The sequence below is a fragment of the Sinohyriopsis cumingii genome, chromosome 1, assembly GCF_028554795.1.
Source record: "Sinohyriopsis cumingii isolate HCF-2022 chromosome 1, ASM2855479v2, whole genome shotgun sequence".
NCBI classification, from domain to species: domain Eukaryota; kingdom Metazoa; phylum Mollusca; class Bivalvia; order Unionida; family Unionidae; genus Sinohyriopsis; species Sinohyriopsis cumingii.
Window position 1 is genome coordinate 54,488,710 of NC_142961.1, and position 27,688 is coordinate 54,516,397.

Sequence of the window (27,688 nt, forward strand, 5' to 3'; positions counted from 1 at the left end):
AGTGATGTCTAGCACTGAGGCATAATACGGCAGACATGTGGCATAATGTCTCACTCAGTCACATTATCTTGACACCGACCAGTTTTAACACTAACTTCTGAATATGAGCGCCAAGCGAGACAGATTCTAGTACCCATTTTTATAAGTCTTTGTCATGACTCTGCCAGGGTTCGAACCCTTGACCTCCCTCATCCCAGGAGGACGCTCGAACCACTTAAGCCATCGGAGTGATCCTCTATTTTTAGTATTGTTCGCCATATTTGATGGTTGATCTGCATCAGTGGCACAAACGTGATGACAATGTGTGCCAGCCTTTTCGATAAGTCGTTCAAATGTTTTTGTGCTATTTTTTGTTTGTTTGTAGTAATATCAATCATATCTGATGACAAATCGGTATCTTCTGCATACATTTGAAAGATGTTCATGTCAGGACGATTTCTGTCATGTTTGGTCAAATTTTATTTCAAATAGTGATGGAGAAGTCGTGTCAAGAATTTTCTACTTTTAGCAACAGATGCATTATTTTGAAGGAGGATGGGCATGATTTTGTATAAGTCTCAAATGTCTTCACGCCAGGATGCTTTCTGCGAAATTTGATCAAATATTGTTCAGTCGTTTAAGCGAAGTCGTTCAAGGGTTTTATATTTCAATCAAGGCAATCGTATTTAATGACGGATTAGCATCAGCTGTACAAATCTTAAATCCCTTTTAGCCAAAATGTTTCTGTAAAATTTAGTCAAATTCTATTCAGCGGTTTTTCAGCAGTGATTTAAATGTTATTGTTTCTGTTTTTAGTATCGGCTGTCTTGCTGACGGCGGTCACCATCAGCTGTACCAATCTGAAAGCCGTCTGTGCCAGGATGCTGCTGTCAAATTTGGTAAAATCCTGTTTAGCGGTATTCAGAAGTCGTTTTCATCTTCCGTTTTATAACATCGATCACATTTTATGACGGATCTGGATCAAACTACATACTATCATCCTGTCTGTCAAGTTTGTCCATTTCTATTGAGCGTTTTTTGTGAGGTCGTTGAATTATTTTTCTCATTTTACTGAAAGTGGTTTTTGTTTTTGGTCATGGCAATCAAATTCGAAGGCGGATCGGCAACACTGTACAAGTATGAAAGGTCATCCAAACAAGATGATTAAGTTTCTATCAAATCTGTTTAGCTATTTTGCAGATGATGTAGTTTAAAGGGGTTTTACTACTTTTAATAATGGTGGCCATATCTGTACGCAAATCTGCATTGTTTGTCAACTATTTTAATCCGTTCGTTGTCTGATCGTGCCAAAATTAGTCCTGCTGTTTTGAGAAGACATTTTAAAAAGAATGAAAGAAATTCTTGTCACACGCATGACGGACTAAGAGCTATACCATAAGCTTACTTGGTCTTCACCCAGGTAATCTTAAATACAGCTATTACAATGATGTCTACAACCTATGTATTTTTATATCTAAGCCAGTTATCAAACCGCTTGAAAGTTTAAATAACATTTTTTTTAAATCTCACTTGATTCGAGAACAATAATTTGGTTTGTAAGTGCATCAGTGTGTGTGTGTGTGTGTGTGTGTGTGTGTGTGTGTGTGAGAGAGAGAGAGAGAGAGATAGAGAGAGAGAGAGAGAGCTGCTGCCTTAACTATTTTGTTTAAATTTTGGAGACAACATTCACTTGGAAGAAAGAGCGCTATTATTGAGGTCAACATTCACTGGAGACAGAGTCCTCTTATTGCGTATATATATATATATATATATATATATATATATATATATATATATATATATATATATATATATATATATATATATATATATATATATATGTGTGTGTGTGTGTGTGTGTGTGTGTGTGTGTGTGTTTGTTTGTATTGATTAAAGTTTAAATAAAGTTAGTACAATAATGGCTATATATGGATTCAAATAAAAGAAAAGTTTAAAAAATTGTATAAATGTTGCTGTTGTAGCGTTTAACGCCATTTTTTCAGCACAAAATAGGCTATACGTGGCGGCCTGTACAACTGGTGGAAGAAGAACCCTGGAAAACCACGGGAAGAACCAACGACCCACGAGTGTATAAATGTTGTTGTTGTTGTAGTGTTCAACGCCATTTTTCAGCACAAGATAGGCTATACATGGCGACCAGTATTAATGGTGGATGAAGAACCCGGGAAAACCCCGGAAAGAACCAACGACCCACGAGAAGCTACCGTCAAGCTTTCTCACATACCCATTGGCCGAGCCACGCAGATAGAGATGAGATGGCAGTGGTCCGTAACGGTGAGCGCTTTAGACCACTCGGCCACTCGGGGCCCCCGTGTATAAATGAACTGCACATACAACAAGGACCATAAACCCTTCGAAATAAATGATGTGAACATTGAGCACAAAAAGATAAAAGGCAAACATTTTTAAAATTCTGTAAAATGCTTAAAAAAGACAAATGTAAGAGATATAAAATCCTTAAAATATAGGTAAACATTTGCTAAAAATATCGAATCCCCACAAATGTCTAAGATGTTCTAAATCGTCATAAAGTTCCTAACTTGAGTTCACATCAAAAAAGGTTTAGTTTCACAGCTTGGAAGTCAATACGCTCGACATGACTTTAACTTTCAGTGGACAATGGTCGAAGCTCGGCTTTTAGGAGGTAAGTACGAGTCACGTTTGTGTCCCAAACGCGTTAGGCACAATACCACACCATCCATGCCACTCTTTAATGGTGGATTTCATGCTACACAACTTATTTGTGTAGTTTTTCTCTCATATATTTTACCACGCATATACAACTTACATACTGAGATAATATTTAAATCAGTGTATGGAACCTCCCATTCGGAAATTAGTGAATGAAGAGCAGCTTTATCTGCTCCAACATTGTCCTTAACACCAATGTGACTAGCCAGCTAACGGTGCTGAATATTAACGGGTTGTAAATTTGAGGTCTTTGCAAGACATTCACAGCGGAATAGGACTACGAAAACATGATTAAGAAATGCGTCGCAAGAAAGCGTCCCATTAAAAAAAATCTGACATTCTATCATAAGGACCAATCTTTCGTCAATGTAATGCCTTTTATTTTATGTACATATCATAATTCTTACTGGCCACACATTATTTGATGCATTCATTCGACAACAAAACAATATTCTTTATGTGACATTATTCCATTACGGTCATGCTAAATCGTCCAAAAGGACGTTTTCTCACGTCGCGGCAGCTCAGTTATAAATGAAGCAGCAAAATCCGGTCATATATAAAACATACGTTGATCTTGCTCATAATCAAACTCAACCAATATTTCTGATGATACGAGACCAAATTAACAGGTCTAATCAAAATCTGATCAAAAATAGTGTTGCTAGAACATTGATGTGGTCAATCAATCAGATTCAAGATCCCATTATTAATACGTGGATCTCGCTCAAATCGTATTCTTCAGAGATCTTGATGATTGTAGCCTACAGTTAAGTATGAGTCAAATCCTAAATAAAATATAGTCTCTACGGTGGCGCTATACAGTTTCGCATTTTGCATGGGTTAGGATTTTAAAGAAAAAGAATGTCCCCGGCTTTCCTCACTGGTTATACTGGCTATTTAAAAAAGACCTTGTATATCTTAGGTATAATGCAAAGAACCTTTAATTCCCTTTATTTTGGTGTATGATTGATGGGTGTACTAAGGGTTATAGAGTATACAGCTTGGCCTTACTTCAAAAGTGCACCTTTCAAAAAAGTGCTAGCTCTACTTGGTCATTTTCACTTCCTGAACTTCAGAGGTAAATTGTATAAAAAAGAGCCGATAACTTTTTTTACATTTTATATATTTGGTAATTCATTCATTGCACTTTCAGAAGCTGGTATTGTCTAGTCTGGCAAAATTCATTTTCCCTATTTTAATAGCTGCTATGTATAGTGTACTTTAGACTAATTCAGACTGATTTTTTAACACAAGGGAGCAGTCATTTTAGTTAGCAGTGTGCTTAAATCATGTAAAATTTCCAAAAGTACAATATCCAAAAGAAATATCATCCACATTACATTAATGTAGCATAGAGGTATGCAAACATTCTCTCCACTGTGCATGTTTTAAATGTGAACTACTTCACCTTACATACGTCACTCTCTCAAAAGTACATATTATCTGGTGAGCGCCACCTGCATTGGCAAATCACGTACAAATTTAAACAACTCGCGTTGACCTCGTTCTTAATGAAACTCTTTTGGTTTTCTTGACCATACGAGTCTCTTGATTTCTGAACTCGCTAACTTTACCTCAATGTCGATTACACAACTCGTTCTTGTCTAGTACGTGTAACTCTTGCTTACATTTGATACCGTTCTCCAGCGCTCCACCTCGATTACTCACACTCGATTTTGATTTCTGCGGCTCGCCTTGTACCACTCTATTTAAATTACGTTGTGTTATACTTGTTTCCCTCAACGATTTGCCATTTCATACTTTCGTGGAAAAAATATATATAATTTCGGAAAATATTTCAACTACTGGCCGGGTAGCTGTGATTCTCGCATATAACACGATGACGGTGCTCTAAGCACTGTACGAAATAAACTAAAATCATAAAACGTTTAATATCAATCCCCCAAAAATGAAAAAAAAAAACTTTTACCCGTTTTGAAATAGAAACAATGAAAGGTCAAAGGTGACAATAACTGAAACTTCTGAAAGGTAGCCACTAACAAGCTGATTGACAAATCAACGTGGAGCTCGCTACATGCCACGTATACATTAAACAAAAACACTACTGCATCAAACCTAGGGTATGTGCTTTTTATATTTTTGTGTCCATTTTTAGTCTTGCTGGATTTTAGTGATTTTGGGGAATCGGTATTGGGAAGATATTTCTCAAACCCAGAAAGTAGTCACTTACTAGGACAAGGCATCTTTATGTACAGTATTCACAAGACTTTTTTTATGGTAGCTTGGAGTAGTGTAGTAAAAATGGACTCTTTAATGTCTTAACACGAAATATTCTCCGGATATGCTCACGCATTAGTCTTGGTCATTCGAAATAGTACTAATTCTGTGCATTGGATATTTGAATTTAGTGGTACGTGGCATGAACTACCGATCCACGGCTATACAAAAGCGTAACGATAAAGCATACAAATGTGAAGCTGGAAAAACTACCAATTAAAGTCTTGCGAATATGTGCTCTTTAGCTGACTAAATAACAATTATTTGTGGTATTAACACGTTTACGAACCCTTCAGTTGACAACGACTAATGTCTTGAGGTCCATGGAAATAGGAGAAATGTCGAGCTCAAATATTACGCAAAGTTTTCGACATCGTTTTGCTCGGTAGTGACTTGCTTTTGGACCTCTTGTGTCATAAAACACTCGAGTCTTCCGTCATAAAACTGTACTAAACATTTCAAGACAAATCTGGTACTACAAACTAAAAATGTTATGCGAAGTGTACAAATGCAGCCATTGCAATGGTCAGAATACGAATGGGATTTCTAGTCGCGTACAGTTTTATGATGGAAGAGCCAAGTGATTCGGACAATATCAGGAACAGTGTTAGAATCGTTAAAAAACAATGCAGAAAACTATCCTTATGCCTTTAAGATTGAGTTAGAAACTCAAATATCTGACTTTTGTTGTACAGAGATCTCCAAGAACACCATCCACCACGTGAAAGAAAAAACATCTAATAATATTTTAAGGAAATAACGCTATCAGATGAGTTTATCTAGCAGCTACAAAGCCGTTATAGCACACACACACACACACACACACACACACACACACAGCTACAAAGCTGTTATATCATACACACATACATACACAGCTACAAAGCCGTTATATCACACACACAGAGCTACAAAGCTGTTATATTACATATATAGACACACACACACACAGCCACAAAGCCGTTATATCACACACACACACACACACACACACACACACAGAGCTACAAAGCTGTTATATCACACAAGCGCAGAGCTACAAAGCCGTTATATCACACACACACACACACACACACACACACACACAGCTACAAAGCTGTTATATCACACACACAATGATTAAAAATACTAATTTTTGTCAAAAATTATTTTGGCTTAGCAGTATCTAACACTGCCCTTTAAATTTAAATTAAAATATAATTAATGTAAAACCATACAAAAAAGTTTTCATTTCACACATCTAATAAGGCGCAAATCTAACGCTTTTTATTTTCCCTGTCAACCTGTAACAATCACCATCATACTCACCGGATTTTAGTAAAATACCAGTTTATATGTTATAAAAGTAAACAATGTAACATCTTTAGGATCCGTCTTAACAAGTACCACCAACACGCTAAACATTGTACAAACATCTGATCTGACTTTCACTCTTCTAAAAAATTATTATATTTTAAGTCGAAAACGGAAAACATAGGAAAGATAAACACACAAACACACTCATAGGGACACAAAAGGGGTTATATTTTGCGTCATTTTTCTTTCTCCTGGCACCTCCGTATATCCATTAAGAAACTTCATATTTATAAGGTGATGTTTGCAAAACTACGTTCTACTCTGTAATATTCTCATTTGAATTTTTTCCTCAATTAAAATAAAACAATAAGTCAATGATACATTAACGTATTTGTTTCAATGGCGATATTTTGAAAAGCATATTAAACTGGCACCGATGAATGTCATTCACAAAGTACAATTGTTGATCGGTTCTTCTGAGGCCAATATGCATTGTTCATCCTGTCAAAATATTTCACTAAATAATCATTTTACAAGCGTTCTTATAGCTTCTTGAGTTCTAAACTTAAGATATCTCAATAAACTGGCAAGCAATTTACATGAAGGCTACATGCACTAAATCTACAACCTTATGTGTACTACAACAGCCATTTTAACAACAGCTTCCAGTGAGATTTCTATCAAAATTTTCTTTGAAACATTTATTATCACTCAATTACCAACCCAAATATGAAAGGTTAAATGAAGATGTATGCCTTCAATTGATTGTCAAAGCATAACAGTCATAAAATACAGTGCAACTCACTTATATCAACCACAAGTGAAATAGAGTGCGAGAATGGATTCAATGGAAAGGTCAAGTGAAACGACGGAGGCGTGGTTAACCCGTGTTTGCCGAGGGGTCGATTGATGTTAATCTTCACAATATATGCTAACATTATTGCAGAATCGATTGCTTTGATCTGTTTATCAAAGGCCATACAGCGGTAATGAAAACGGACTCGGGAGATTTATCAGCATATATGCAAAATATCAAACTTCAGTAAATACGCCTGAGTAATCTAGCTGAAGCCATCTTTCAGCCGTCCAAAGTACTTAAAAGATTTAGAACTTGTTTTATAGTCACCATCAAATGAAGATTAAATTTTCATATGAGCATACTTAACATATGGCTGTGTATACCTCCAAGAACATGCTAAAATCTCATAAGTGTAAAATGTAAAAAAAAAAAAAATATCTGCCCTTTCCCGTATTTTTTTCATATTATTAATGGCAAAATGGACTACAGTATAAAATATATATAAATTGTTAAAAATTTTCAAAACATTCCAGCTTGATTGCATTGTATTCATTTAAGATTGCACACTGGCTGTTTACAATCCGTAAGACAGGCTTTCCATTTTATATTTCACCTTTTTCTCACGCCGACTGAACGACACGTTTTATAAAATTAAGATGTATACAATGAGCCGCCACTGAACTCGATAGACGTGTCAAATGGAGGTGGATATGACTGGGAAACCCCTAGTATTACGACCGATCTTGGCTGTCTGACTAATTGCCTTCAACCATCCTAGAAATGGGATGAAACATATTGCTATACAGAAAGCCCATTTCCTCTGCGCCAACCACGCTCCATGGTTTTATTCATTATGTCCGTTGTAAAAAAAAAAGGCTATATCTGCCTGAAGGTGAAATATTACTCACATAAAGAGTGGATAATTGCGACAAAACATTATCGACAATAAAAAAACTCGCGTATACTCAAGCATGACTCGAAATAATTACTGTACAGGTTATGAACAAAGGACAATAGCAGTAAAATCTAGTCAAATCATGCATCTCTCTGATCACGGTATGTGATATTTATATTTAGTGTAGTTCCATATTAAAACCTGATATTGATATGAGAAATTTTTTTCATATTATTTCCTAAAACGACAGACTTAAAAACATGGAAATGACAATGAGTGCGTGGGGAATGATAAAGCATTGTTGATTCAAAGCCAGTTTGACTTAACTCGATGGATTATATTAATCATTTAAAGCAACAAAATATGCTAATGAAAAAAATTATGTTCCAGCAGAACACAGTTTTGGCCACCACAGAAAAATGAGTACAAAATATTTGGATAAATAAATAAATAAATAAATAGATAGTAATTAACGCCTCCAGCAGTGTGTCCAGACAATTAGCTCAACGAATTTAGTTTAATTTGGGTGTTTTATGGCACTGCAACATATAATAGTTATATGTTGCCGGGGGATAGTGGAGTCAGGTGTCTTGCCCAAGGATACATCATGGAACCAGATCTGGTTGTTGGAATCGAACCCTCTACTTTCTGGTCACGAGTCCAACGCGGTAACCACTGAATGCGTATGTAGGGTGAAAGCGTAATGCTGCAGAACATATGTGGTCAAGAAATGACAGATAATATATAGTGAGCGTCTACAGCTTAGAACTTTCTTTTTATTAAACAATAATCGCTGCAGAAAAATGAATAAAAAGTTTCATATTTCGGAAAAATTACGTTGTTTTTATAAGTTTTAAAAAGCACTGACAATGCTTATTTGATCTCGTATAAATGCCTTCTTTCACTCCCTTATGAAAGTTCAACCCCATAAACAGAAACATGGCTCCCTTCTTTCCTTGATGACTACATGAGTATTTTTGAAGTGATTTTGCCATCATTTTTGTTTCAAGACATGCTGAGGTTGCAAGTAATTTTATGATTTAAAGTTTCATTTCAATTGCACAAATAGGTATCATTTTCTACACCTGTCATATTATGGCGCGTGCATATAGCGTTACCAGGTCCGTCCGTCACAATTTTGTCAACCATTTACTATGAAGGTCGTCGTACAATAATCCAAATTAAGTACAAAGCTTTATATGTAAGACCCAAGTAAAGTTTGACTTTTAAAACTTTTTTAACACAATTTGACAAAGATACCACCAGTGTTTGACTCAGGTCCTTGTTCTTGCATAATGAATCATGCTTGCTTCAACTGCATCGTATTGCCGGAGGCAATAATACAGCATGGAAAGATTTCTACTTTAGTATATATTTATACTTAGTTAGGGATTTTTACTAACATTTGTCGCACATTTTGCGGCTTAATGCCATAATGTTATCTCTTTATTTACACTTCAATTGTAAGAAAAAAGTTTTATTTCTCTGTAAAAAAAAATACAACAAAAATGGCCATAAAGAAGTTTTGACGTTGTACTAACCAGCATCATACTCCCATTCCGCAATACCTAGAATAAAAATTCAGCGTATCTATTTTACAAAAAAGAAACCAAACAGACCTAATTCCTTTACCGGTATTTTGTCAAACCTATTATTGTCGAACCCATAGTATTATACATATATATATATATATATATATATATATATATATATATATATATATATATATATATATATATATAACAATAATAGGTTTGACACAAACCTATTATTGTTGAACCCATAGTATTATATATATATATATATATATATATATATATATATATATATATATATATATATATATATATATATATATATATATATAATACTATGGGTTCAACAATAATAGGTTTGACACACGCGCGCGCGTGTTTATCTCAAAGCCGGCATTATATGCTAACATAGTATGATTTTCATAATAACCTAACAACCTGTTGGACCCAATTCTGTCAAGCGCTTGGCCACGGCGATTTGTTCATGTATTTTAAAATTGTAGACATATTTGGATTCTTTCAAATAAGTCCCGATTAAAAATAAAATAAAAAATACCAAACACATTTGATAGATTTATCTTTCAAATTAGTGTGCCGCAGAAGGTAAAGTATAAACCACCAACATAAACCTTATTTTAAAAAAATGCTATTTGTTAATTATACTTTGAGTACATAAGAAAAGACATGTACATGTATGGTTCCAACAGTAATCCGAGGTATATTTTCACCAATGTTGTTTTTTTGTTTTTTTTCCTGGCCTAAAACTTCCCAAGAAATGAGATGGTATCCTGTGTACACCAGCACCTCTGTTGCAGACACGACTGACTATAAGTATAAGTAAGCAGCCTAGTTTTTGGGGCGAATAAGAATAATAGGTAATGGAGTATACGTTAAGAATTTTAAAAACTGTGCACAGGGGAGTAAAATAGAACAGCTTAGTTAGTTAGTAGTCACTAAAATTTCAGAGATATAAAAAAATTGAAGCGTTTTATCACATTTATAGCTGTAGCATACTGTGATAGAGAAATTTTATTTTCATCATCGTACAGAATGAAACTGTCCTCAATTTTAAAATGATAAACAAATTGAAATAATTTTACCATCAGTACTGCATAGAACCATTTCACATATGTAACAAAGGACCGGAGCTACTGACCCCAAATCAATAGGGTTTGCATTGGGCTAAGGGAGCAAATGTACCAGAATGCGTCAAAATCTGTCCACAAGAACTCCATTAATCAACCAGAAACCAAAACAGACGTCAGACCGCCCGCCCAGATGGATGACGGTAAGCAATAATACCCAACAACTTATTTTGTTCCTTGAGGTGGTCTCTTGCGGCAGTTTCCACTGTGTTTGTCCGATTTATTACTCAGTTCATAATTATGAAACAAAAGTCGAACACACGCGATATTCCATCATTGTTACTTCTGCTTTCTCATTTAACCTTGACTGATTCTTCTTCCTCATTTTCATTGGCTGATAAATCAAGATTTGCGAACCATGTTCCGCGCAACCCAATGTCTCGCCTGCGTGCTTGCGTATCTCCAACCACCCGCTATCTTACTTGCAAAATATTAAAAATTAAATGTAAACACTGAAGACACCGTCATCATCGCTGTCGTCGCGAAAAGCAACACGAGGGTGAGACAAAATTAATTAAAACTATGAACATGTTAGTAGACAATTTTTCTTAATGGAAACCTCTGGAAAGGATGAATATTTGAGATTTGAGTACTGAAACCAATTAAGGTAATCTTAAGAGAGGGTTAAAAGAAGATAATATATAAAAGCTCTTAAATAGGAGTCATGTCATATCCTAATGCGACTGCCTATCTACCAAATATACCTCGTCCCAAACGCGTCTCTAAAATGGACATTCAAAGCTACTTTTACATTTCATATTAGTGTTGTGTAGTGTTGTACGTAGAGGACAGGGCTGTTATCTTTATTCCATCTGAAAATCTGACACTCACTTTTCATTAAATTTTAATTTACGTTAAGTTACAAATATAATTACAGTTCTGTTGTAAACATTTTAATGGCGTGTAAAATGAAAGTGAATCAATAATTTATCACAGACATCATCTCTGTGATAAACCAATCAAAACGGGTTTATATATTATTTATCCCATTCAATCCAATAAATTCTGCGACTTTAACAGTCATTGTTTCTGCTTTCAGAGCAATTTGTGTTACGGAATGCACTGATACATTTATTCTACTATTTTCTGGACTTAAACATTTTTTAAAAAAAAGAAAATAACTAACTTCTAATATAAAATTGTGGATACGGTCCGAGTATAGTGGAAACATGGCTTCGACACGTATGGTAAAATTATTAATATCGAAAGCCTTTAAGATCTAGACATTGTACAGCTGACAAGGAATTTGGTTATAAACAGCTTTTCAATAAATATCCATTACCCACCGACATTCTGCCTTGGTCTACAGAACATTATAACCTGCCCTATTAAATTATCTGCAATGAATTATAGACGATTTTTGTTGATCCTGCATGGGTATGGAGTCTCTGTGGTGCCATTTCCTGATCTAGCTCTGTTCCAAAATGGCGTCTGAGCAATTGTGGGACAAACAGTAATAACGAATCCGCGAAGCTGTTTTGAAATCTGCAAATCTTATAATCTGCACACTATCCGTGTTTTTCCCTTGCATATTCAGTTTTTAAATTCTGAAGAGAATGTGCGAAATATGAATGGCTCTGGATTAAAAGTAGAACTATACTCCATTACATTATTTTCACCGTGACATGTTTTCTTTTTTAATAAATCTTACCATATAAATGATGCATGTGAACTTGAACAATTTCAAAGCTCGATTATACTTAAAGACAGTAGATAATTTTGCCTTGACACCGGAGCTAAATCTAATAAATGTTCATCGGAACATGACGCTGCCATTATTTTTACTGTGCTTTAATAATAAATCGTTTTTAGTGCCGTTTGGAACCAAAGAAAATGCATTTTTTAAATAGTGATGGTTTTCGATTAGGGAAGAAGTCTAATAATATGTGCAGTGGTATGAAAAGGTCAAAAACTTGGGACAGTGGTTAAAGTGTCATGAATGATACCTGAAAACGCATAAGAAGGTCCGTGTCCAATAAGAAATGTGGCATAATTGTAAAAAAAAAAAAAAAAAAACAAAAAAAACACAAAACATAGGACATAGAGAGAGCATTCAGTGCGTCCTGACTGCGGTAAAGGAACCCGATCAAGGCAATTATTTAAGAGAAACAAGCACTTTTCCAACTTGTTGAGCAATATGGTAACTTAATATACCCAACTGTTACATAGCTGATTTGTTCAAAAAAAGGTATACAATAAGCATTTTAGGAATAAGGCTATTATCCGTTTCGTTCTAGAGTGAGTTTATGGTTCTTTGTTCTTTCTTAAAACAGGGATACGACAATTCGTCGAGGCATTAAAAGGGCACGTGTACATTTATGAGAGTCTTCACAAAGTTATGTTCATTAAAATACATGCCCATTGATTAAATTGAATTTAACAATGTGAGAAGGGGCCCCGAGTGACCGAGCGGTCTAAACCGCTGTCCGTCACGGATCACTGCCATCTCACCTCTGTCTGCGTGGGTTCGAGTCCAAGGCTCGGCAAATGTGGATATGTGAGAAAGCTTGCCGGTAGCTTCTCGTGGGTCGGTGATTCTTTCCGGGGTTTTTCCGGTTCTTCCTGCACCATTAATACTGGCCGCCATGTATAGCCTATCTTGTGCTGAAAAATGGCGTTAAACCCTATAACAACAACAACAACAATGTGAGAATATGATCCTGAATAATGTCCATGTGATTTATATCAAAGCAGGTAATTTAAAATGCTTTAAATATCATCCGTGAAGGTTTAATGATAAATGCAATGCAATAATAATCAAGGTAGATGCACTTTGTGTCAATTTTCCCCTTCAGTGGGGGAGGTGAAAAGTTAGCAAGAAGACGTTTTATGTTCTGTAGTCAACGTTTATGCTAATCTGATTATTAAGCTGCCTATCCACAGAATTTCCGCCTAAGATTCGCTTATGATAAAATGAGTGAAAAATAGAATTTATGTAGCCCAAGTGAAAAATAGAAGTTATGCAGCCCAATCGGAAGCAAACTATGAGTGAAAAATAGAATTTATGTAGCCCAGTCAGAAGCAAACTGTGACTCAGATGACACATGCTGATCCAATACTAGTAAAAGTAATAATTTTATCCAAATTTTCATCCTACAAACGTATGAAAAGGGTACTTCTACAATGGAAGCGGTGGCCAATATTCATCACAATGTTGCCTGAATAACAGTAAAAAGTAAAAGTGCTGGCATTTCATCGATTATTGAAACGCCAAGTGTTATTTTCATGACCACTCATTTAATAAGAATTTGTCTTTCACACACCGAGAAGGATGTTCGTTCGTCAAAAACCTACCAATTTGGCAAGTATCACTACACTTATGTTCTGAATGAATACTATTATTATTAAATTAACAGTAATCCTAATACGTACTTTTTGCAACAAACAAAACTAGAATATAATCACCGCTTACATAGTTTAACTCTATCAAGCATTTAGTAGTCTTCAGCAGCCTGGTGTAAACATTAACTATCATGCAGATAATACATTCAGACCAATGTGACCTTGACTTACGAAAAGAAATTGCAGAACTTTATTTTCTATGAAATCATTGCTGAGACGATAAAAACTAAAGAGTGTATTTTTTCCCTTCATAAAATCACTGTTTATAAAATCTGCTTCCATATCAGTACTGCCAACTTCCAGAACTTAGATTTTACTGGGTGTAAGTCACATGTTTTCAGTAACACTGGAGTGACAGCCAGTATGACCGCTATTATAAAAATAGTTCACGCATCAGTGATCACCCTGACTATTTACTACAACAGATGCCTTACACTAAATGAACCAATCTTCTGATAGATATTTATTTGTATGTAAAAAAGAAAGTTAACCTGTTAAGAGTAACCTATCAAAACATACAATGTAATAATATGGAAAGTTTAATACTAAATGAAGATTTATTCCTACTTTCAACTGCACCGGTTTGAAATGGTCTGGTATGTATATAGGATGCAAAGATGCACGTGGTCATGGGCTAAACACAAATACATAACCTATGTTAGCAATGTCTAAAATATAGATCACACTGACCTTCTTTGGTTAAAATAGTATATTACTAAAATAGATGCATCCATTTTATCAAGTGTCAAGACTCTTACCCAAATAGTAATCAAGAAAATTTAAACACAGGAAGTCTCTGAAGCATGGAATATATATGAAGGTCACAAACACCACTTTTTGCAATATGTGAGTAGTACTAATGGTTCGGTCTTTTTATAGTTTTACAATAAGGCAAAACCTAGGTATTTATATCATGCTAAATAAAGTAGAGTAAATAGTAATACCCAAGGACATGCCACAGCATTGAAACTGAGTTTATCCAATGGTGGGCATCAAACCACCCTTCACTCCTATGCCCTGACCATTGAGCTAACATGGATATGCAAGCATCCCCTCACCAAGTTTTATCATTCCAACATGAACAGTGACTTCAAAATGAACTACAAGCATGAAATCTAACCAATGTCAGTGAAGTGCAAAATACGGTCTATAGTAACTTACTTTTGTAATGAAGGTGTATCCCCTCACCAAGTTTCATTACTCTAGATAGAATAGTATTATTCATTAAATCAACACCCACCCCCATCTGTACTGGTATGAACATCAGCATGGCTGATTTACTGGACTAGGATAGCAGATGTACATGTATGTATAAAGCATGCAGAAACCTGTGTTCATATGCTAAATGCAAAAACTTAACCTAAGCCAGTAGTAGATTATAAAGTCTAGGTTACTGTGACCTTATTCTGATGCAGAGTTGTAGTAATAACATAGAATATACAATTGTCAAGCTTAATGATTTTTGCATGAAGTATTAGAAATAAACAAAATATAATCAAAGTTATTGAAGCATGAACTATAGGTCACAGTGACTTCCATTTGGGATGATACAATCAAGTTTCATGATTCCAGATATAACAGTAAGCCTACAGAATGCAAAAAACTATGCGGCCATGAACTAAATACAAAACTTTAACCAAGAAAGTAAATGTACACATAATGTAAATGCACAGGGAAAGGTGCCATTAATACCACTCTAGACTGTCACCTATGACCTGTGATAAAAGAATGTCTGAAATTCACTGAGGCTGTACACTGTGTACTGTTTATGTCCTCTGTTAAAGTAAACTAAAAAAACACTCTAAAATACAAGTATGCCTGCACTGTACATGAGAATTAGGTTGCTTAAGTCTTATATGTATGCTGTTTTCAACAAACTATCAGACATGTGTGACTTGAGACCTTGTGACTTTGCACACAGTATTTTGTCATAGGCTCCAGCTCATTTGACAACAAACATACACATTAATCAACATTCTGCCAAAACATTATTGCCATGTCAATCTTGCCATACTACGATCTGTAACTTGCAAGAGACTTGTCTGGATTCAGCTTATATCACAAGAAGAGACCCAAATAAACCTGACATCACTCACTGGATAGTTGGCAATTGGTAGCTTGTAAATGCAAACTCCCTCATGTATTGAAACTGAAGAGTCAAAAGAAAAGCTTGTCCATAAATGTTTAGTGTAATTAATGTTTTTACCTAGACGAGATATTGGATCACTTCCTCAGCATAAAAAAGGCAAATGATTTAAACAACCAGCATTTACCCCTGGATCTCTTCCTGTCTCTTGGGAGTAGGCCCTTAATCCTAACTCAGAACTGTTCATTGCCCCATCTTTAAAGTACACACACTTATTTGGCATTATAAGGGAAGTTAATCAGTGCAGTCAGTATGTATAATGGGTCTGTCCTTAACACCCTGATGCCATACTAACAGCCTCTGGGGTCATAACTTTGGAAACAAATGAGATCCCCACCAAGGTGCTGATACAAGCTTTCATACCAAATCTGATCACAATCTGACCAGAAATATGACATATATAGTGTTTACAAGCTTAGCCAATCAGATGAAGGTCACCTTGTTGCTATTTGTGTATGTTACTCAAAAGTAAACTTTTCAAAGATTTCAATGATATGAGCTTAAAAACCAAACTTAATAATAAATATAGCCTTAATAGTATTTACAAGTTCCAGGTAGTTGTAAGATCACCTCATTAACATGTGCCGATGATGCTTATAATCAAACTCATTTGAAATCTTGATGATATAAGCTTACATACCAAATTACAGTAATCAAATTCTGATCAGAAATACTGCTTCAAGAATGTTCACAAGGTCTGCCAATCTGATGCCAGACCACCTTAATACTATGCACAGATTTCACTGATAATCACATCCATCTGAGGTCTAGATAATATAAGTTTATGTAAAAAATCTGATTGAAATCTGAAGCCTTCAGAGTATTCAAAAGCATCTGTTAATGGACAGTGGACAGACAATGCATGATATACAAAAAGACCATATCATAAGCTCACTTGGCTTTTGGCCTCGAGAAATAAAAATGCAAAAACAGCCAAAAAAAACTAAGTTGATCATATAACAAATCTGATTAAACAACTACATTAACTGACAACTGGTGGCAGATCAAAGAATGCTCCAACAAATAATTGCCTTTTCTATTTCTTAATGATTGCCCTTTTTTCCTTGACAAAAGTAAGGCTTACTGACAGAAAGTTTATATATGGGGTGAACATTTTATGAAAACTGGAGGAGAACGTTCCATCAAATAATTAGCTCCTGTTTGTTTGCTTATCTAACTCAAACATATGGAGTTTAGGTAAATATTCATACCTAGCTGGGTGATTAGATTAATCAGTGGGCTACTAGAATGAATGTCATGTGAGAGATAATTCATAGCCTCATTACTCAGTCAAGAGTACCAGGCCTGGCCCTAGGATATGCAGGGCCCAAGGCAGCAATTGATGAATGTGGGGCACTAAGCAAAAAAAAGAACTCATCAACATGACTTGTTAGATATGCAAGAAAGTAACTTCAATGATGGCCACATTGACTGACCTGAAATTAATACTGTATGAAAGTTTCCATTGGATAAACATAAATGCAACCTGTGTTGTTGTCTACTTGTTGTTGCCATTATGATTATCCTTTCTCCTATGTAAATATAACAAGGGATCTGACTGGATCAGTTTCTTTCAGCTGCACCTAATCAGACAGCATATAAGTTGGTTTTGGCTAGTTATATTTTAAAAGGGTTGATGTGGAACAAAGTGGAAAAATGACCCTTAGCTAGCAAAGATGCATGATTTTTGCTATATTTTGCACTGTGATAAAATGTACACTTATGTTATTGATAAAAACTTTGCACATTTTGACATTTTCACAGAAAAACCCCATAACCATGTGGTATGTATATCTATATTGCATGTTTTACTTTTGTCATTGATTGTGGATTGTAATGATCATTTGTAAACAACATATTAAACAGGTAATTGCTTGCCATGATCGCATATTATATTTTAAGATAATGACTGCTTGTAAGCAACATATTTCCTTGAATTTGAATTCAGGACACTGGTTTTAACCTTGGAAAAATCCATGGTGTACCTGATTTGTGTCAGGTTGTTTGTTAAAGTTTAAGTAAACCTTATTTACGAATTTGATGGGAAACTTACTTATATCCAGGTCATCTTATTGTGACTTAGGATTTTATATAAATGTTGTGATCAACAGAATAATTTATTTCTATTTTTACATCTGTCTAGTGGAATCAGTCTTTTAGTTGTTTTCAGTTACAATTTTTGAGGAATTATTTATATAAGTTATTCATTGGAATTACAGTGTTCATTGACTTTTGGACTAAAAAAATTGCTCTGGGATTATTGTAAATTCATTCAAAACATTCTGGATTATATCACTTAGATACATTTAGACTGTGAGCATATCAGCACATTCAAGACTATTTGTACATCAGCACATTCACAATTGGAATTCATTTTGAACACTCTATACTTCTGGACAAGTGACAGAACTTTTGGGATTATTTTGGGATTTAATTCACAATATTGTAAATTCCTCTTAAATTTTCATTTCATAAGTTGGAGAATTATATTATTTGCTGAATTTTATAGAACTTATTAGTCTTGCTTTTTCTGTTAATTAGCTTAAGACCCTAGAGTCATAACACCATGCCCAGTAAATATGTATATTTTAAATTACCCATAATTTACCATTACACCTGTCTGCATGAACAATATATACTGATTTTATAAGCACTTGGTTTGATTAGCAAATGTAAAACTCCATATTATAAATAAATGATATCTGAATGAATCTTTGTAACAGACTTCTACATTGCTTGGAAAAATGGTAAAATTGGATCCAAACAAGATAAGAATGCTGTGTTCACACACACACACGACAGAATATGAGGTTTAATTAGGCATGATATCACTCATCTGGCTGACATCAATATAAGTCAGTGTCACATTGTGGGAAAATTTGCAGATACTTCCATGTATACATATATCTTCAATACTTCAATAGTTAATTCACCTAGACTCTTTGTTAGACTGTAGTCAAAGAGCTAGTGTACATGGCCAGAATGTTTGTTGCAAATCGCCCAGGACTTCCATCTCAGACATGAAAGAAATTCAGACTGTGGGAAAATGGGTAACAGAGTGACCAGCAAGGCAGTTTCAAAGAGACATGATCATATCCAATCAAAAATAAGATATTAAAATTAAAGGCAGATTTTCTAAGCAATTAATCTGTTATTTTAGACTAAATTCATTTTGAAATTAGTACATGGGTGAACCCAGCTAAGGTAGGATCACAGAAAGTTTAGATTGTACTCCAAGTGGGAAACTTGCCGCTAGTAAAAGAGAAGAAATTCTCATGGAATTCGAAGTTGGGATCCGCGAATGAAGGCTTCTTAAGGTAACATACCTTTGCCAGAATATGCGTACTACATTCAAAACAAGGAATTTGTAAGATTGATACATTGTTACGAATAGTAGATTGTTGAACTGAAATCCAAGTGTATTGTGTCATTTACTACTACATGTATGTTGCATCGTAATGCATAACTGAATTTATAGAGATTTGTGTTAGAACTGTACTTGCTTATCGGTATATGAACATTTAGCCATTGTTGGACTTAAGCACACGTATAAAAGAGATTTTATATATTTGTATGTGTCATTTGTAAATCACAGGGTGGAAAATGCATATGATTGCTACTGATGATGATAATTTACTATATCGAGAAGTTAACAATTAAGGATGTTTATGCAGGTATTTGAAACTTTTTAATAACAATATTATTGTAGAACAATTAAATATAGAACAAAGTGTGTATGGAATACTTAGATGTGAGTGCATGAGTTGACCTGTTAATTTATTCCCCATTATTGTGAGAAAGTGGTGAATTTTCCTTAGAGTAGAGTAGGAAGACAGATTACATGTCCCTTTTAATTTTACACTCTACAGGAAACTTTCCAGGTGGAAGTGGCAGTAAGACTCACAAAGAGCAGGAACGTGTGAAAAGATACAAAGAGTGCGAGGAAGACGCCATGTCAGAGGATGAGGTGCAGTGGTGGAAGGAGCACTTGACTGTGAGCATCGCAAGTGCCAGAAGAGCACATTAGCAGGGGTACTGGAGTACCAAAGACAACAGAAGGAGTGACAGATGAGTAATTGGATCAAACATTGGAATGGAAATACTCTCTCTCTCTCTTACGACTGTTAAATTTATGTGATCAAATTTGGCAACTTGTAAAAGGTTATCGACTAATATAGTCTGAAGAGTTGAATATGAGAAATTGTCACAGGAATTATTGAATTAATTGTTTTATTTTATTAAATTGTTATACTTTCCACCTTGAGTTATTTATGTACTTAGACTGTCGACTGGGGGCTCGGATTAATTTAAAATTTAATTGTCCATCTTTCTCTGGTATTAGAAATAATACCATAGGAAGCATGTAAGTCAGATACAAGAGCCATTAGCAAACAAATGTGGGTTAGTAGAAAGCTTTCTGTCAAACTTACTTAAATTCTGTTGACTGGTTATGAAATTTTCTCTTTTTACTGTAGCTGCATCCATATTAGATGACAGAGCTGCATCATTTTGTAAAAAAACCCAAAATATCTTTACACCTGGATGCCTTTTGCCAAACTTGGTAAAATTCTACCAAGCAGCTTTTGAATTATATTAAAGCATTTTAAAAAACACTTTTGTTGAAGAGTGGTTTAAATAGACGATATATCAGCATCTATTACACACATCTGAAAGTGCTTTTTGCCAGAAATACTTTCTGTAAAAACTGATCAAATCCTTTTAAGTGTTTTAGAAGAGAATATCATTTAAAGTTTTTCTTACTATTTGTGGTAAAGGCTGACTATCTGAAAACAGATCAGCAAATCTGAAATGCCTATACACCAGGATGCTTTCTTTCAATTTTGGTCAAATTCTCATGTGCAGTTTTATACATTTATCTGTTTTTAGTTACAGTGGTAATATTTGATGGTAGATTGGCATCACTGGACACAAACCTGAATTTCTTAATGCAAGAATGCTTTCTTTTTCATTTGTCTGAAATTGATCCAGTAATTTTGAGAAGCTGACTACAGCAAATATTCATATAAGAATGAGACAATGCACATTGCTTGACAAATATGCTTAATTGACTCCCAACTATGCCATAAGCTCATGCAGTCTTATGGTGATCTAAAAAGCTGATATTGATAAAAAATAATGCATATTCCATTAAGGCATTAAGACATAATCATTGAAGAATCTTAGAAATTAAGGGGAAATATTATGAAATTTTTCTAGATTAGGTTAGCCAAGTTCAGTTTAAACAGCACCTATTTTAAATTATAATGAAACAAAGAATGTTTGTATGGACATAGCTAATTTAAGATCTATGCATACACTGAATCCTTTAATAATTAATAATAACATACCTGATGGTTTACCAGAAACCAAAAAACATCTTGGTAATTAGTCTGCAGCTTGTGTTTGATTACAAGCTCACACCATCTGTGCAGCACCTGCATAGCAAGAAATCATTGTTAGTTAAGCAAGTATGCCAGTAACAAGGCTAACAAATCTAAAAGGTTGTTCAGATCAAGATTTTGTGCAAAAGAATAAAATTCCAAATACAACAAGACATAAATACAAGGAACATTCAAGGGACATGACAAAATTCTCCTTAACAGAGACGTGTCCTTTTATACAGGGTCAGTTCTCTCTGTGTGAATAATAGCATATTTAGTTATGATGGAGTTTTGCAAAAAATGCAAGTTCAGTTTTTAGGTTTAATAGGATTGTTTAACAAATTAGCTGCACTATTACGTTCAATAAAAATGAAATTCCAGCAAGCAAAATGTCAGAATCCAGCTAATGTATGCATGTATGTATTGGGCTTTAATGGCACAGTAATGACTATATGGTGTAGATTTAAGGTAAAGCCCTACAAATGAGGAAAACAAAAACTGAACTAAACCTTTTTGAAAGATATTTTTTTTCATTGACTTGAAGAACATATTATTGGCTACATCATGCTGAGAAAATGGGAGTTAAGTGCCTTTCCCAAGAACACATTTTTGGCTACATCATGCTGAGAAAATGGGAGTTAAGTGCATTTCCCAAGAACACATTATTGGCTACATCATGCTGAGAAAATGGGAGTTAAATGTCATTCCCAAGAACACATTATTGGCTACATCATGCTGAGAAAATGGGAGTTAAGTGCTTTTTCCAAGAACACACAGAGGCAGCGGATCTAGGCTGGATATTGAACCAGTGACCCTTATAGTTTGAAGCTCAAGCAACTCAGCTACCAAGGCTCCCCTTTCGAAAGATAAGCCTTTGGAATAATATAAACATGAAGTACTACAACATATAAGGTACAAAGGCAATTAAGAACACTGTTAACATTATACTATTTCAAAGCCAGACTCACTTGTCAACTCTTTATTTTATACAATAGTCAGAGCTGCAATTTTGTTTATTGGCAGGTTGCCCATCACTATAAATGTAATTTTTTATTTGACTGATGAAAAACTGTATTTTGAAATTAGTCCTACGTGAACTTGTGATAAAATGAGACCTAGCTGAAAATGGTTTTTGTCCACTAAGTAAATGTCAAAATAAGCTAGACTTTCCAAATATGCATACATTTGATAGTGTTTATGGCAAACTGCAAAGGAGGTAATTTGGTGCATGTGTGAAAACATATCTTGTTATGTGCATCTTTATTTACTAAAAACACTTGAGCCTGAACATTACCAATATAAATGTTTGTGATGAAGAAACAAATGATCTCTCCAAAGAACAAGGTTAGAACAACAGACATGGTGTCAATCAATGCTGCATTGGATGGTACCAGTAAATGAATTGGCTACAGTTATTTTTTCAGATGAAACACACATAGTGCCGAGTCAAGATGGGAAAATAAATGGCAAAAGAAACCCCCCAAAACAAGAGTATCCTGAACAGTATTTTATATGCTTGCGATGTTTAAGCAGCAGGAGGAGGTATGCCAGCTGAAAAAAAAGTTTGTCAGCTTTGATGGGGGATTCCCCCATTAAGGCCTCAATGCTGTAATCTGGCCTACAAAAAACTGAAGATATTCCATGACAAAAATGATACAAATTACCACCAGTCAACGAGGCCTCCATGCTGCACTATGGGCCTGAAAAAAAATGCTGACTTTTTTTGTTACCAAAAGTCAATCTGAACTCTGTATGAAATCTGTTATAGAAAAGATGTTTTTGATCAATATAAGTAAATTTTATTTTCTGATCAAACAATTTTGATGTAGCCAGGTTAGTTTTACCATTTGCTACATAGTGCACTGAATTAGTGTGAATATCTAAATATTTTCCAGCAGAATATGTTGAAGGAAATTTCTTTATTTTGTTGTTTCTAAATTTATTGATCTAACTGACCCCGTGTTTTTTTTTGTTTTCCAGTTTTTGCTCATTTGCTATTTTCACTCAATGTGATTGCCTGCAGGTTTTCTAACAATTATCTGTTCTATCATAGTTGATATGGTTGATAATGAGACCATCATCTATCGCACCATTGAAACATTCATAAAGAAATCTGTACAACAGATAACTTTTTATTTTATGACTGCCAGCTATTCAAACTGTGACCAAGATGTAGCCGTTTTTATTGACAACATCAATTTGTTTCTTTAGCTGACAGTGTCTGATCACAATGATTTGCTTGATTATATTTTTTTTTTAGTGGTCTGTCGAGATAATCTTTGGCGTCCTTTTTTTAAATATCATCATCATCATTTTTTATTTCGTAAATTCTTTTCAGTGCACATTATTTTCATCCACCACATGATATACAAAGCTCTGTGTTTCCTGTGACACCAACTCCACATTTCATTCATGACTTTGGCCCATGGCTTCCACATGGTGTTGTTAATCTGATCATCTCCCAGTTATTTTATCCTACTGACATTATTATATAATATTCTGATGTTTAATTAGAAAAGTTACTTGCTTTTTATATAAAATCATGTTAAAGAAAAATATTTTTCTTAATAATATAATGAGAAAGTGGTCAGCTGCAAAACAATTGAGGGAACTGTATTTGAATCCGACTGGGATTAAACCAGAATTCCCTAGTCAAAAATTGCCCAAGAAAATTTATGAGATCAGATAAAATTATGGTTAACCTCAAAGGAAAAAAAATGAGTTTAATTAAGATGGTGCTGCCCATGTTTGGTGAAAATTCTGGATAGATCACAATGGTATTTTTATTGATTCCACCATAAATGATGGACAAGCAGACGAAAAACGATATCTGTTCAGAACAAAGTTTATTGTAAAAAATGATATCCAAGATGGTCCAACATGGATTATCCATCATAAACTCAACCCTGTTAAAGAATCATGATGACATAACAGCGTTGTCACAGTGGACACAATTTCTAAACCAGGTATTTTTGAAGAGATTTACAATATTAGTAAGTGCGACCCTGTATCGGTGTGGCTATTTCACAGTGATGGAACCAATGATGACGATGGTGAATCAACATTTGATTAGTTTGTGCGACCATCTGGTGTACTTTATCTGAAAGAATGTCTCCAACACAAGATGAAAAAAATTGTGGTAAATATATCAACAATATCAGTGGCAGAGCCACTGCTAGCATCAACATAGGTGAATTACTAGTTACTAAGATGGTGATTCGCCGCAGTTGACTCATTTGAGATCTTTGATGCTTGCATGTTCATCAATAAACCTGTTATCGATGATCAACAGATTTCTAATTGATGCTGTTAGAGTCGTCATGAATTTTTTAAATATAAGTATATTTGGATCTTGTGAAATCATTTACTTATGGCATCGAAGATGTTAGTGGCTGTGCCACTGGTGATGGCATCAAGGATGCTACTGTTGGCTTAGCCAACATACGTTGGGGTCATTGGAGAATAGAGCTCGAGCAAACATGTAATTATTCGGAATCAGCTGATGTTAAACCTCCAGTGGTGTATTACTGCAACCATAAATTATCACAACCAATTCTGAGTCCATCAGTGAATGATCCAATCACAAGACATAAAATGGTTTATCTTAATGGTCCTGGTAAAACAACACGTGTGATAAATTAAATTTTGTTAATTGATATTGACAATGCCAGGTGATATATAACAACCGCTACCTGTTGGATCGTTATCTCTGAGAATATCTGGAGGGTCTCTTATTTTGCCCGATGCTGCAGTGATTTGTGGAGAATATTCGTGAGTTATCAGCCATTGAGATATTGCTGCATTTGAATGATGTTCAACCTTGGTAGTGTATGCCATGCCTTCTTTAATTAAAGGTAGATTTACTTCTCCTATTTTCAAACCCTCCCCCATAATGAATTACTAATTCTATCAGTTTTTTAAAGATTTCAGCATTGGACCTCACCTGTTCAGATGCTGTACTGTCAAATTAATTTTTTGTTTAAGATCATCATTTGGATCTTCGAGTATACATTGCTCAAAAAGCCTTCTCAGATCATTTTTTTGGTGTTTTTATGTTCATGCGTTATTTCAGTGATAAGAAACCCCTGATGACTTTCCAGTCTGGGAAGGTCTGGCCACTTTCATCAAGCGAATACCATTGAATTGTCTAATCCACCAAATGATTTTGCTCTGATATCTGGCCAACTATAATAAACTTTTAGTAGTCCCAGTGCAATCTCAGCTGACTGACTTAAAGGTGCTTTTATTGGAGTTGGAAAAACAATATCAAATTCCAGCTGCATTGATGTGGCTGATATCATTGTGGTGATTGTCGGTGTTGTGTTAGTAATAATTTGCTCCAGCTGTGTCATTATTTCTGTGGTCATTATTACCTATATGGTGGATTCTACATGTGTTGATGGCAACATTGCTGTGGGGAACATTGTTGCCTGTGCGGCTATTGGGTTCTTGTGATATGAATAATAAATATCCCTAATTGTAGCAAATTCACTATCTGATATTACACCATCATTTAAACCCATGTTATTTCTGTGTGTTCATGTAATTTCTTACCAACACATCTAGAAAGTTTTTCTGCAATAATATTTAGGGTACCAGCAGCTCCAACAACAACAGCGATAATGATTCCAATCACAGGCGATATCATGTGCATCGCTGATAACATACCAATTAACGCTGTTGTTCCAGTGACCTGTGAGGACACTGCATACACAACATTGTTGATAATGATGATTTCTTGTCTCAGTAATTTTTTTTGTTATGTCATATGCTCATCGATAACTTTTTTTTAGCGATGCCTTCCACATACATGCTTGATTATATCTGTAAGATTGTGTGGGATTCATTGTTGCTCTATCTTATATACTAAGTAATCTATTGAGGTGTTTGTGCGACAAATACTAGACACCACCAATATGCCATTGCGGTTAAGTTTTGTCTTCTGGATCCAATATGAATATTTCCTTGGTATTTTGATTTAACACAACCGACACAGTTCTGGAAAACCTATCGGTGAAATGGCATCATGGAAATGATGTAATGATCTTAAATTTTTGCAGACCTAAACACGGAATGCTTCAAGACCCTGGTGACCTCAGCAATATATTTGATTGTGTTATTTTGTTTTGAACATGCTGCTGAACCAGACCCCACCGTGTACAATGTATTGATGAACGGAGCTGTATAAATTACACCCATGCAAATCTATTTTTTTTAACTCTTTCTCCATGTCAGTGAGCTTAACACCACTGGAGCTCCAAAGAAATCTTTTTTGATTTTATTAAATCTCAGAGTGTTTCTGCAAAAATTCATAAATGCACCTACATGAACTTCATACACAGATCGCAACATGGTTAATTTATCACGCATTGTTATTAACATGGTACTGATTGCGGCACTGCTGTTGTCCACATATTTTTTTGTTTGTTGCGGCATCATCGTCTGATGCCAGCTATTTCTGTTCATGTTCTGGTCCTCGCAATTGATATGCTTGAGTCTATGATTTTTCCATAACGGGATGTTATCGTTGATGATGCCTAAAACTCTCCAGACAATATCAACCCTCCTAATATTGCTTGTCTTTATATATTTATGCCAATCACCATGACTTAAAGTTTTAGTATATTCAGGTTTTATATATTTTTCTTTTTCATGCCATCCAAACCCAGCAATATAAAGTGCTTGGTCTGGATCCTTGATGGCTCCAATACCATCATCAATATATTTATCTATTACGTTGGTTCTACCTCTTGGTGGTTTTGGTAGTTGAACCATGGGTGGTGGCTGAACTGGTGGCGGTGGAGGGGGTTGAAGACAGCCAACAATATCAGCAGGTAATGTCCCAAGAGTTCTTTGGCTGGTTTGACAATTGTTTTAAATAACTGTTCTGTACCTTCTGTAAATTCAAGATGAGCCTTGTGATGCTGTTGCAGCTGCTGTTTGACAGAATCATGTACTGGAAGATATTTCTTAATAGCGTCTAGTCATTGTCTAGCTAATTCAGCCATATGAGATTCCAGAATAAGTGCAGAATCACTCATTATTATTATTACAACAATGATTTAATTACAAATCACAAACAAGATTTCAGTTTATATATTAATGTAACATATTTTTTTACCCCCAAACTACAACACTAGATTATCAGACACCATTACAGTGACTTTTGTGCTTTGGACCCCAAAATCTATAGATTTCTTTATTTTATGCTAAAGTG

At 34.9% G+C, this 27,688-nt stretch overlaps 1 protein-coding gene across 2 annotated transcripts in view; it reads right to left on the reverse strand.

The window, feature by feature from the left end:
* LOC149806892 (uncharacterized) overlaps positions 1-27,688 on the reverse strand; it is a 227,810-nt gene that overhangs the window by 16,429 nt on the left and 183,693 nt on the right. For both annotated transcript variants that reach the window (XM_089959185.1, XM_089959176.1), the window contains exon 16: positions 21,439-21,525. In XM_089959185.1, coding sequence (XP_089815311.1) covers positions 21,439-21,525 — 87 coding nt within the window. The remainder of the gene's footprint in view (positions 1-21,438; positions 21,526-27,688) is intronic.